Source organism: Protopterus annectens, chromosome 10.part0, assembly GCF_019279795.1.
Source record: "Protopterus annectens isolate FY-2018-M chromosome 10.part0, PAN1.0, whole genome shotgun sequence".
NCBI classification, from domain to species: domain Eukaryota; kingdom Metazoa; phylum Chordata; order Ceratodontiformes; family Protopteridae; genus Protopterus; species Protopterus annectens.
Genome location: NC_056744.1, coordinates 448,942,633 through 448,956,997, shown reverse-complemented (window position 1 = coordinate 448,956,997; position 14,365 = coordinate 448,942,633). Strand labels below are relative to the sequence as shown.

Below are 14,365 nucleotides of genomic sequence, written 5' to 3'. Positions count from 1 at the left end.
AGTCGGGGGAAGGATTTCACTGTACCCAGTAGCCTGGCAATCCCTATCACAAGAAATGTGGGTACAGTCGATTATATCCGAGGGTTACAAAATCCCCTTAAGGTTTCCGTACCTCTACAATCCCTTCCAGACATCTCACCCGGTCAAAGGGATTTGGCAGAACAGGAGGTTTCAAAACTCCTAGAAAAAAGAGCCGTCCAGACAGTGCCGGCAGACCAGGTAGGATCCGGCGTCTACTCAAGATTCTTTTTGGTCCCCAAAAGGACGGGAGATTGGAGACCAATATTAGACCTGAGCAATCTAAACAGATTTGTCAAGAAGGCAAGATTCCGGATGGTCACGCTTCAGTCCATTCGGCCCTTTCTGGGCAAGGACAACTGGATGTGCTGTATAGACCTTCAGGATGCGTACTATCACATAAAGATTCACAGACGCTCCAGAAGGTTTCTCCGCTTTCGGCTAGGGACCAGTCATTACCAATTCAGAGCACTGCCCTTTGGCCTCACTTCAGCCCCCAGAGTGTTTACCAAATGCATGGCAGTGGTCACAGCTCACCTGAGACGTCTAGGATTCCAGGTGTTTCCTTATTTGGATGACTGGCTCCTCTCCGCCACCACCAAGTGTCAGCTTCTTCAGTCCAGAGACTACACTCTACAGCTTTGCAGGAATTTGGGAATTTCAGTAAATTTCGAAAAATCTTCTCTGCTGCCTTGCCAATCTATCACCTTTATAGGCGCAGAATTAAACACCGTCAAAATGTTAGCCAGACTAACAGATCAAAGAATTCTGGACATCCAAAAATTAGTTCGGCTTCTATTACAAAGCAACAAGATCAAAGCCAGATTTATCCTGAAGGTTCTAGGTCTTATGGCTGCGGCCATTGTTCTTCTACCACTGGCTCGCTTCCACATGCGTCTCCTGCAGTGGATGTTATTCACGCAGTGGTCGTACCACAGTCTTCCGGTGAGACACGAAATCTTAGTCACACAGTCGTGCAGGGCTCATCTGGACTGGTGGATTTCTTCCCCTCTTCTTCATCAGGGCCGACCCTTTATTCCCCCTCCTCCAGTTGCCACAGTCACTACGGATGCCTCTCTGATCGGGTGGGGGGGCATTATCAGGGCAGGATGGTCCACGGGACGTGGCAACCCATAGAATACCATCTGCACATAAATGTCCTGGAGATGAGAGCAGTGCTTTTAACGTTGCAAGCCCTCGATGACTTTCTTCCCACGGGGACTATTGCAGTACAAACGGACAACATGTCCGTGGTCTGGTACATCAACAAACAGGGCGGAACCAGGTCCTATCCGTTATGTCGAGAAGCTCTCAGACTTTGGCAATGGGCGATCTCTTCTCAGCGGTTTCTGATAGCAACGACATCCCGGCAGGTCCAACCTATTGGCGGACAGGCTGAGCAGATCTATTCTGATGCCTCACGAGTGGTCTCTCAATCAATCTGTAGTGGATCAGATTTTTCTGAAGTGGGGCACTCCTTGTTGCGATCTTTTTGCTACCCCTCAAAACAACAAGTGCCCAGACTATTTCACTCTCTTTCCCCTTCCAGGCCAACCTCTGAGAGATTCTCTAACCCAGGATTGGCCTCGGGGACTTTTACGCTTTTCTTCCTTTCCCTTGATTCCACAAGTCATTCAGAAAGCCACCGTTTGAGAGCCAAATTGATCCTCATTGCTCCATATTGGCCTCGACAAATTTGGTTTCCGTCTCTGCATTGTCACCTTCTGGTGCAGCCCTGGCATCTGGACCCAGTTCGGATCTCTTGATCCACCAGTCGGGTCAGCAGCACCGGGCCATTCATTCTCTCAACCTCACTGCTTGGTTGCTCCACTTCCTTCCCTAGCCAGGCTACCAATGATTTCTGACTCAGTCAGAGACATTTTAGTGTCTTCTTTGAAGTCGTCCACTAGGACTATTTATGCTAGCAAGTGGCGACGTTTTTCTATTTGGGCAAACTCCAGAAATATTGATCCCTTTACTGCTCCTGTACATTCTGTTTTAGATTTCCTGGCGGAGGTTTTCATTCAGGATCCTCGTCATCTACAGTCAAAGTACAACTGGCTGCTATTTCCAGGTATCATGTTGGCTTGCATGACAATAACATTATGTCTCATAGGTTATGCAAGGCCTTTTTGAGAGGAGTTTTTCTCCTAAAACCACCTATAAAGCATCCTCCTCCGCAATGGGATCTAAACTTAATGTTGGCATCCTTGATACTACCTCCCTTCGAACCGTCTGCTTCATGTTCTTTGAAGTTATTGACTTGGAAAACTATATTTTTACTGGCTGTCACTTCTGCAAGAAGGGTTTCCGAGATTCAAGCTCTCTGCATTCGTTCACCTTATTTGGTTTTTCATAAGGACAGGGTATCATTAAGAACTAACCCTTCTTTTCTCCCCAAGGTTGTATCTCAAACCAATATTAACCAATCTATAGATCTACCAGTCTTTTTCCCTAACTATTCCGACAGAGCTGAACAGAAACTGCATTTTTTGGATGTCCATCGTCAGCTCAGATACTATTTGCATAGAACTAAACAAATTAGAAAATCGGACCAATTGTTTGTCTCCTATGCAGAAAACAGGATGGGTCTTCCAGTTTCTAAAGTGACCTTATCCAGATGGTTGACTTCCACCATTTCCTATGTGTACTCTCTCAGAGGCAAACAACTATCTTCTAAGCCAAAAGCACACTCAACCAGGAGTCTATCCACTTCTGCAGCCTTTCAGGATAGACTACCCATTGATACCATTTGTGCAGCAGCTACTTGGGCCACGCCTCATACCTTTGTCTCTCATTACAAGTTGGACTTGGCCTCCAGAGATAGGGCCAGTTTTGGTTCCACAGTTCTCAAGAGTCTGTTCCATTGAGCCACCCGGGATACAGGTGCTAGGGACGCGGTCCCATCCAGCAAGAATGAAGGCGAGATTGACAACTTAACATTTAGAAGTTATGTACCTACCATAACGTTCCATGTTAGTTGTCTTCTCTCGCCTTCTTTCTTGCGTCCCTCCCTCCTTCCCCCTGGCCTGGACAGATCTTGAAGAGTTCCTATTAGATTGTTTCCTCCTGAGCCTTTTTATGAGGACTTCCTTTAGGAACCTTTGTTCCTAATTATGTTAGGATAGTCTTTAGCAGGGTAGGTTAGCTGCCAAACGAGATCTGAGGTAGTTCCGCCTTGCATCATGGGATATAGGGTTGCCTCGAGCTGGTAAAAGGAGTTCTCGAGCTAAAGCAAGTGCCGAGTCGGAGCCGAGGATCGGCTCCGAACCCATCCAGCAAGAAAGAAGGCGAGAGAAGACAACTAACATGGAACGTTATGGTAGGTACATAACTTCTAATTTTGAGATATTGAATGATGTCCAAGAGGGGAATTCTTCAGCGCTGTCAATATTATTTCCCGGAAGTAAGTGCCGATTAACCAAACTTTAGTGAGTATCAAGTTTCAAGGAGAGTATAAGAATTTCAGCACTGTGAATTAAGGCAGGATTGAAGTGGTGTTGGGAAAGATTTAATGTATGTTTTTATAAATAATTGCCACATTTTCCTTTTTGAAGATTCTTTTCTTAGTGTACTGTAACTTTGTGGCACAATTTCATCATCTGGAGCATGCTATGTTATCCAGACATGGACCACTGGAGCATGCTATGTTATCCAGGCATGGACCACTGGAGCATGCTATGCTATCCAGGCATGGACCACTGGAGCATGCTATGCTATCCAGGCATGGACCACTGGAGCATGCTATGCTGTCCAGGCATGGACCACTGGAGCGTGCTATGCTGTCCAGGCATGGACCATTGGAGCATGCTATGCTGTCCAGGCATGGACCACTGGAGCATGCTGTGCTATCTAGGCATGGACCACTGGAGCATGCTATGCTATCCAGGCATGGACCACTGGAGCATGCTATGCTATCCAGGCATGGACCACTGGAGCATGCTATGCTATCCAGGCATGGACCACTGGAGCATGCTATGCTATCCAGGCTTGGACCACTGGAGCATGCTATGCTATCCAGGCTTGGACCACTGGAGCATGCTATGCTATCCAGGCTTGGACCACTGGAGCATGCTATGCTATCCAGGCTTGGACCACTGGAGCTTGCTATGCTATCCAGGCATGGACCACTGGAGCTTGCTATGCTATCCAGGCATGGACCACTGGAGCTTGCTGTGCTATCCACGCATGGACTACTGGCAGTTTGTTTGCAACTACTTCCAATTCTGGCAGTGAAAACTTGTAAACCTGGGGATGTTATTGGAGGGATGCTTGAAACATGGATGGGTTTACGTTTAGTGAGGTTGTTATAATGAAGATTGCTGAGTGGACCTGGATTTGGCCGAATGTCGCCACATGAGTTTAGGTGAGGGAAGCATTCAGTATAGAGCTGTTCGTATTTCAGCTTTGGTCCAGACATAACTTGTTAATGATGGAGTTGAAGTGTTAGTGGTTGTACTTGAAAAGAACGACTGTTGTAGTATAAAGGCTGGGAGTTACTTTGAAGTGATGGCAGGTTTTATTTGAAAGTAGTGAGCTTGTATAATGAGTATTTTGGTTGCTGTGAAGAAGGGGATATTGTACAAAGTAAGATAGGAAAAAAGTGAGGGGTGGTGTTATGATTACTGGAAGTAGCATTTTGTTGCAGAGACTAGGTAGAATAACTTGAAGCTTAAAAGATAGTGTAGTAAAAAGGCAGTAAGTGAAGTACAGTATTGGGATGGAAAGGAATTTGTACTGAGAGGTGGAGGTGAGGCAGACTATATATTGTGTAGTGATAGCAAAGCAGGTGGATTGGAGATGAGGTTGCTGGAATGGCACAAATAGGATGAGTATGAAGTAAAGGAGTGATTAGACAGTATTGTGTAGCAGCATTGATTGGATTGGCAAGTGTATGAATGGAAGACGTGAAATGTATTGGTGGGTGTAGTTATGGAGTATTGAAGGGAAAATAGTGTCAAGATTGGTGGGTTGTTGGGGAGTGGAGAAGTGTGTAGGTAAATACAGAGTAGGTAGGGATTGTGATTTTAGGGGTAGCGTAGGGGAGTGGCATGGGCCAAGACCTGTTTGTCTCTGTATTCCAACAGGGATTAATTTATCTTGAAAATCTGCAAATGCATTTGTTCAGTCTCTCTAAGGTGATTGAATAGTTTTTACCTTTTGCTGTCATTACCATTCATTTTTCCCAGCTCTGCTTCAACACATTGCTTTCAGTCTCACTTACATTTTCAGTTTGTTCTTTTTACTTTACTTTTTCTTTTCCTTATCAACTTTCTGGGCATCATAAACTCTTCAGCTAACATTGTCAGATAACACTTTAACATAGCAAAAGCCTGCAGCCTACTGTAAAATGTGCCTTGCCAAGAGCTCTGTTTTTAGCTTCTTACTTCCGCGGTGGTGCTGTTGTCTAACAGCAAGAGGCTCTCCCGTTCGATTTTTGGCTTGGGTTAGGAGTGCTTTCTGTGTGGAGTCTGCATGTCCTCCCCGCAGTCGAGTGGGCGTTCGAATGACATGCGTTGAATGGGTGTGCCTTCGTTGAAGGTTGGGCGTCGGGCTGGCAACTTGACACCATAAAAACCAACTGCCAATCATTAGCGGACCGGAGGTCCGCTGTGGCGACCCCTAACTGGGAAAAGCCGAAAGACAAACGACAACAACCTTGCTGCTGTTATCTTGGAACCCATTTAGATTGCTGTTGCACTAGTTTTGACTGCTGGAAATTCAGTTGCTGAAGGGTGGATGTCCAGCCCAACTTCAGAGAACATAGCTTCCTAGAATATTTCAGCCAGTCACCATCTAATCTTGTGGTTACAGCTTCCCTCAAGTTTGTAACTTGAAAAAACTGTTTTGTTGGTAGCCATCACATCTGCCAGGAAGGTATCAAGACTTCAAACTATCCTGTGTAGAGATTTCTTTCTAGTCTTCATAAGGACAGGGTCAGCCCCCCCCCCCTTTTTGCTACACTAGTGACAGAATTTTCTTTGCAAAGCTTTTCATTTACCTGTGCTGTTCCCCAACCCACAGACAAGGATAGGAGAGGTCTTATATTCCTTAAATGTATACAGGCAGCTTGCGTATTATACAGAATCGAATATATCAGAAGTTCAGTTCAGTTGTTTGTGTCCATTATAACAAGGAAAAAGGGAAAGGCTGTGTCCAGGCAAGCTATCTCCAAATGGCCGGCCTATTGAATTATGTTATAATATTCCTGCCAAGGTAAGAAGTTGACTTGCAGTATGAGACACTGCCGCAAATGTGACCTTTCTCACATGGTAACTACTCTAGATGTATTGCGGGCAGGTATTTGGTTCTCTGTCCACACCCCCTGTAAATATTATGGGCTGGATGTGTCTTCCAGGGCAAGAGCCGAGTTTACCGTAGCCACTTTTGAGGTTTTGTTGCAAACATGTTCATTCGTTCTGGCTACCTTCCTTACCTGTATGAGCTTTTTACAGCAAGTCAGACTACTGTAACAGTGAACTTAATGAAGAACATAATGCAGTTGCACATTTACTGTAATAGTAAATGTTTGAATAAATCATTGTTGGAGTGATATTTCCATCCTACCACCCCTCTCTTTCTGTGTTAGGGTACTTCAGCCCAGGAAACCTAATCAGTATTGTATCCCCCCGTACTCCTGAATAGAGTTGAGGACCCCCTTTTCAGTCACCACTCTCTCTTCGATATAGAGCTAGAGGGTTTCTCACTGTGATAGGAATCCCGGGGCCATGTTTATTCATTCTTAGGGTAGATATACTTATGTTTTTGAGGACAAATGTCTAAAATGGCATGGGCAGCTGTGGGTTTTTATACAGTGAAAATTCTGGCATCCATGAAAACTGGACGTCTACCACTCCTAGAGGGTTCTGACTTGTAGGAGTCAGGCTGGGCATTAAACCTTCAGAGGCTGTAGTCCCATGTACATAAACATTTATTTCTAAGAAAAGCTCTTAGACAAGTTCTGGTGTTCCTTTATACAAGTTAAACCTGTAGATCCTACAGCGTATTTTAATTTCTTGGGCATATAGTCTCCCTTAGTCCAGACTGTTAGTATGGTAGATTCTGTTTGTTTTCCTGCTTGATCCACAATTTCAATAAAATTGTCATAAAGAGAGACTTTCAGCAATGTGTGTAAAGTCCTCATTTTGTGGAGCAAGTTTCCTGATTTCCCTGCAGGGGTCAGTGGGACTTGACTCCTCTGCAGGCCTTTCTGTACAGACTAATGCTGAAAGGGAAGAGGGACCCTTCCAGCCGATAGATGGACAGTAGGGGAATGATACCAACAGAAGTAGAAAAATAAAACATACATACTCTAGTACACCTTGGTGAGCTTATGCCCAGTGTGTGTTGCCTGTTATCCAGAACATTTTGTTGGGCTTATTCCCAGATTCCAGTGTAAATTGACTTGTATTTTTGTCTAAGAAATTCTAATTGAAGGTTTTCAGAGTCATAATGTTCATTTTAAATTGCAGCTTAGCTCACACAGGACAAGTTGCAGGTTAAATGCAGTTACATAAATGCATTTCCTCATGCTTTTCCTAAACAAAAAACATGATTAATGGGTTTAAAGCACAATTAAAGTGAGGTTTTATTTTATGGTGTGCATTACGAAATCATCTGAAGGTTGTTTTCATCTCTAGAAACGTTCTGTGGAAGACCTGAAGGAGAGATACTACAACATCTGTGCCAGATTAGCCCGGATCCGTTCGACACCTGGATCTGATCTCAAAATTCCTGTATTTGATGCTGGACATGAGAGGAGAAGAAAAGAACAATTAGAGAGACTTTACAGTAGAACACCTGAACAGGTACAGCATAGCAGCAGCTCATTTGAGAAAGGTTTAGGCTGACCCATGCTAATGCATGCCCTTAAATGTGTTAATTTCGGAAACTGAAGAAAGTCCTTAAGTTTCATATGAATTATTGTTTTCATTTGAGATTGCTTGTCTGACACTTTTTGTATTGAAGCATTTTTAAGAGTAATGCATTTGTTTTTTGTTTTTTTTTTTTATAGGCGGTTTCCCCCATCTGTACCTTCCAGCTATCCATCCCATCTTGCTGGCTTTGACCTCATTTGTTCTACCACCATTCTGAATGCTCAGCTTGAGGCAAGAGTCAAACAGATGAGGCTGTTGTCCGGGCAGCCACAGAGGTGTATTTTCACTCCCTCATTGCTTTATGATGCATCAGTGAAGTTCTGGTCTGGGTCCTAACCCCACCCGGTGAATGACTTGAATGCTGCATCACCAGAGGGGGTCTGCTGTGCCCTTGCCATGCACATGAGTGCTCCCACCCGCATGTTGATGAAGGCAAATGTTACAGACTTGATAAGCCAAGCCCACATTCCTTCTTAATGACTGCAAATTTTGTCTCTTGCCAGCCTTCACTTGCAGTGTGACAAAGCAGCTAATCATACCACCACTCTCTATCCTTAGTGTAGGCATGATGACGTTAGCTGCTTAGTCCTACACCCCTTTCTTACCCAGCTCTTAGTCCTACACCACCCCCATCTTATCCACCTCTTAGTCCTACACCACCTCCATCTTACTCCACTTTTAGTCCAACACCCCCATCTTACCTTGCTCTTAGTCTTACACCCCCACCTTACCCAGCTCTGTTTAGTCCCGCTCCGTCTTCTTACCCAGCACTGTTTAGTGCTACTCCCCCATCTTACCCAGCTGTACTTAGTCCTATTCTCCCCATTGTACCCAGCTCTACTTAGTCCTACTCCCCCCATCTTACCCATCTCTGCTTAGTCCTACACCCCCCTCTTACCCAGCCCTACTTAGTCCTACTCCCCCCATCTTACCCAGCTCTACTTAGTCCTACTCCCCCCATCTTACCCAGCTCTACTTAGTCCTACTCCCCCCATCGTATCCAGCTCTACTTAGTCCTACTCCCCCCATCGTATCCAGCTCTACTTAGTCCTACTCCCCCATCGTGACCAGCTCTACTTAGTCCTACTCCCCCCATCCTATCCAGCTCTACTTAGTCCTACTCCCCCATCGTAACCAGCTCTACTTAGTCCTACTCCCCCCATCGTAACCAGCTCTACTTAGTCCTACTCCCCCCATCGTAACCAGCTCTACTTAGTCCTACTCCCCCCATCGTACCCAGCTCTACTTAGTCCTACTCCCCATCGCACTCCAGCTCTACTTAGTCCTACTCCCCATCGCACTCCAGCTCTTAGTCCTACTCCCCCATCGTACCCAGCTCTACTTAGTCCTACACCCCCCTCGTACCCAGCTCTGCTTAGTTCTAGATCCCCTTTGTACCCAACTCTAGTTAGTTCTAGCCCCCCCTTTCCATACCCAGTTCTACTTAGTCCTACTCCCAGCTCTTCCAGCATCTTAGGTGTTATTTGAACTTGGGTGATGTAGCTCTTAAGCTAGGGCTTTATTCCTTTATGCCATAGAGCAGAAGTGCAGTGCATTTGACTTTAATGTTTGCAGGAATTGTGGGCACGCAACAGTTAAAAAGCTGCATATGTGCTTCGTGTTTCACTGTTGCAGTCATTACATTTGGGTTATCTGCTTGCAGTAGCCCTCAGTCGGCCTGATTATCAAAGTCTTGGGTCCTGCGTTGGTTGCTGTCTCATCTTCCGTAACGTCAGGTAGTCCGCGGTATAAAGCATGCAGCCAACGCCATTACATCAGTCTTTCTTGCCGTGCAGTGCCTGAATCAGAAGCAGTTCACAAGTGCCGGTCGGTCGACTCCTGAAATTTTCGTTTTCGAGTTTCAGAACCAAAGTCTTCAACTAAAGCTAAGTACCCCGTTGGCGAAACTTTTTCTTGCTCCAAACTGATGTCAATAAAAGTCAATAATTGTATTTCTTGTGGAAAGCAAATATCTCAGAGATTTTCATTCATACTGTATTCCTTGCCAAGGCCCTGACCACGACATACCTCGCTGTCGGTTTTGTGCCTTATTTAAGCCACGAACTATTCGTCTGTACATTTTCGCTTCTAAATATTTTGGTACTCTGTTCAATTATCCAGATATGTCTTCGGTAAGCCACCTGACTACCGACATTCCGAAAAAACGCAAAGATAAAGACAGAGACAGGCCGCCTAGGTCCAAAGCTGCCAACGATGCTTCTCCTAAGCTAGTCGCCAGTTCACCGATACTCAGTGAGGTGTTTTCACAGCCTCTGATACCCGCTATTTTGGATTCGCAGGCCTCTACTGAGACCCATTTGGAGTCCGGTGTGCCGCGAGATGCTTCAACTGTGGAACCTGAGGATGTCTCTACCTTGGATGGGTCCAGAGCCGCTGTGCAGGCACCGGCTTCTGTTGGTGTATTCAGACCTACTGACTTGCATATTAAACCGACGCCATCTTCTTCTTCTAGGCCTAAAACTCGAACCATGCCTAGGAAATTGACGCGGAGACCGCATGATCAAGCCTCTATGCCTAAAAAACAAATGATAAGAATGGCTGAAGACTTTAATCAGGGGAAGCCATCTTTCCCCCTCTAAAAGACCTAGGACTGAATTTTCTTGTGATACTTCTGACCACGATTCTGAAATTTCTGTTTCCTCTGATGACTAGGATTTACACTTATCTACCTATGAGGATTCTGATGCAGAGGACTCTATTCCCTCTGCTTCCCCTCCAGAGAATTTTTCTTTTGGTGAAACCTTTCATGCTCTAAGGGAGCATTTCCACTGGGAAAACCAGGATTACTCTGATTCAAAAAAGAGGCTTAGAGATTTCTTACACCTGCCCCAACACAGGCCTTTAGCTATCCTCCTGTTCCGGACATTGTTGACGGTGCCTTTACAGACTCTAGCTTGGCCCCTGACTCTCTACCTCCTGCTCCCTGAAAACCTGACAGATATTACAGGGTTCCTGATTGTCACGAGTTCCTTTTTAAAAATCCTACTGCGGATCCTGAGACCATTTCACAGGGACTCAAGTGCATTAAGGCTATTACTGCCAAAATTCCTACCTTCTCTGCTAGAGATTCCAGGGCCCTGGATAGATGGGGTAAGAAGGTATACACATCTGCAACCTTGACCATCAGGGCCTTAAATTGCCAGTTTCATATGTTAAAGTATCAGCAGCATATTATTGGATTGCTTAAACAGAAAATGATGTTGATTCCTGATTGTGCTGAAAATGAGGATTTACCAGATTTAATGCATTCTGCTGAACAGGTTGGAAAACATACTTTGCAATGTGGTTTTGATTCACTAGAGGCATCTTGCAGGGCTGCTGTCACTGGGTCTGTACTTAGAAGGCATGCTTGGCTTAAGGAGCAATCTTTGCCAGATCATGTTAAAATTAAATTGCTGGATGCTCCCTTAAATCAGGGCTGCCTGTGTGGCGACAAAGCAGAAGAAGTTCTTAAAAAGATGGAGGAAAAAGCTAAATCTATGCAAACTGTTAAAGATCTTTTACAAGTGAAGCCTCCTAGATTTAGTAGGCATTGGCCCTCAAAAAAATTGGTCCTTTCCTGCCTCTTCCAGGCCTTCTCAGTTCAAACCCAGAACCAGCAGAACACCCAGGCTTCAGTCCTAGGGTACGCACAGGTCTAAGCAGTGGGGGGCTCCCACTTCCAAATCAGGGAGTAGTAAGACTCCCCCCTATGATAAGCTGTCTCAATGACTTAACTTTGAAACTTCCAAGCACTTCTCAACTGACTGCTCCTTTAGGGGGAAAGATTGCTCTGCAAGCAAAAAACTGGTAACTCATTACCCAGGACAAATGGGTTTTAAACATAGTTTCCCAAGCATACAGATTTCACTTCCACACATTACCAACCCCAAACGGTTGGCCTTATCTACCCCCAAATCAGTGGGCCGAGGCTCAAAAGCAAGTACTCTCTCTTAAGATTAAAGGCTATTCAGACTGTAACAGAAGAGGAAAAGGGGCAAGGTTTCTACTCAAGACTTTTCCTGGTACCCAGAAAAGACAACTCGTGGTGTCCTATCCTGGAACTGTCTATCCTAAACACCTTTTTGGTGATTCCATAATTCAAGATGCTAACTCTTCACCAGTTGCTTCCCATGATAGGCAAGGATGCCTAGTTGGCAACACTGGATTTAAAGGAAACCTACCTGCACATCCCAATTAGGGAATCTTGCAGAAAATATCTACACTTCAAAGCAGGCTGCATGCACGATCGATTCTGTGCACTGCCCTTTAGCTTATCTACTGCACCCAGGGTATTCACAAAGTGCCTAGCTCCAGTCATTGCATTTTACAGGCAAAGAAATATTTAAATTTACCCATACCTGGATGATTGTCTAATTCAGGCAGAAAACCAGGACATACTTCTGAATCATCTGACATTTGTACAAAAGCTGTTAACTTGTCTGGGTTACACCGTAAACAAAAAGAAATCACATCTGGTACCCTGTCAACAAATTATATTCCTCGGAGCAAGCTTGAACACAACTTCCCAGATGGCTTTCCTCATGCCAGAGAAACAAATTAATTTGACAACTTACTTCAAACTAGTGGCCACAAAAACCCTGATATCTGCAAGGCAAATACTGCAAGCCTTGGGGTTCATGGCCTCGTGCATTCTACTAATTCCATATGCAAGACTGCATATGAGGAAACTACAATGGTATCTAAAAAGCCTATGGTGTCAACATTCTCAGGATCTAGAAGCAATGATTTGTATCATACCTTGCCTACGGTTAGAATTCCTTTAGTGGGCAGAGGCCTGCTTGGGGGGGCTCACCTGGCAGAGAAGTGCATTCAGGGCAAATGGAACCAAAGTCAAATGCACCTGTATATCAATCAAAAAGAAATGTTAGCTGTACAGAAATCTCTGACAGCCTTCAAGGACCACATTATTCCAGGACAATTAATGGTAAAGACGGACAAACACCACTTATTGTGGTACATAAACAAGTAGGGGGGTACCCATTCTTACCCCCTCTGCAGACTAGCCATGGCTCTGTGGAACACAGCCTTGAACTACCAATTGTATCTACAGGCTCAATTCCTGCCAGGAAAACTAAATACACTGGCAGACGAAGTAAGCAGAAATCGCATGGACCCACACGAGTCAAAACTGGAACCACAGACTTTCAGAATGTTGATCAACAAATGGGGGAGCCCAGATAGAGACCTGTTTGACTCCCCCCAGAACTATCAATTGGACAAATTCTGCACAAGGACTCCTCACAAACAAGCTTGGAAAGTGGATGCTCTGTCCTTCAGCTGGAAAAAAATCTATCAGTTTATGCCTTTCCTCTCCAAAGTACTACTAAAGATCAAACAGGACAAACGAAGGATGATCTTGATTGCACCAGACTGGCCACGCCAACTCTGGTACCCCTCTTGCACAGTGCGTCACAGCTGGCCTCATGGCACCTGCCTCAGACCCCTACCCTGCTGTCTCAGCAGGAGAGCCAGATTCTGCACCCCTAGCTTCAAACCCTGAACCTGGCAGCCTGGCTAATTACCTAATCTCTCTGTTACCATCCCTCAGTAAACAAGTGTTGGATGTAATTTTGGAGGCAAGGAGGCCTAGTACTAGAAAATCTTATGCTGAAAAATGGAAAAGATTCTGTGCCTGGAACCAAACTCAAGGGATGACCACAGCAGCACCCAATTTACCTCAGATTCTTCAATACTTAACTGAGATGCTTCACAAGGGCCTTTTCTTTTCCTCCATCAAAATTCACACCTCAGCCATTTCAGCTCATTACAACACAGAACCACCCCTCTTTTCTCATCCACTGCTCAAGCAGTTCCTCAGAGGGGCCAAAAACTTAAGACCACCCAGGAGAGCCCCAACTCTAGCCTGGGACCTTAACTTTGTTTTGGAAAAACTCACTCTTCCTCCTTTTGAGCCAGCTGCAACTGCAGAGTTAAAATTCCTTTCTTGGAAAACAGCAATCACTTCAGCAAGAAGGGTATCTGAATTACAGGCCCTTATGGCAGTGGAGCCTTTCATCATCTTTCATGCGGATAGGGTGTCACTCAGGACCAATCCCTCTTTCATGCACAAGGTGGTATCCAGTGTGGCTCTTAATCATTCCATTCATTTGCCAACCTTCTTTTCTAATTCACAGAATAAAGGGGAACGGACACTGCACTCCTTAGATGTGCACAGACAACTTTGATTTTACTTGGATAGGACTAAACCTCAGAGGAAATCTGAATAACTACTGGTGGCATTTGCTGCAGGGGCAGAGGGGAAGGCTATTTCAATGCAAACCATTTCTAAATGAATAGGCCATTGCATTAATTTCTGCTATAAGCACCATGGAAAACCTATCCCACTGGGGATTAGACCCCATTCAACCAGGGCTGCATCTACCTCTACAGCCTTTATCAGAGGTGTCCCTACCAGAGACATCCTAGAAGCTGCTACCTGGAGTTCT

At 45.0% G+C, this 14,365-nt stretch overlaps 1 protein-coding gene across 1 annotated transcript in view; it reads left to right on the top strand.

Annotated features, from left to right (window-relative positions):
* Positions 1-14,365, top strand: part of DMAP1 (DNA methyltransferase 1 associated protein 1) — a 634,515-nt gene that overhangs the window by 350,309 nt on the left and 269,841 nt on the right. The window contains exon 6 of the mRNA XM_044086784.1: positions 7,659-7,826. Coding sequence (XP_043942719.1) covers positions 7,659-7,826 — 168 coding nt within the window. The remainder of the gene's footprint in view (positions 1-7,658; positions 7,827-14,365) is intronic.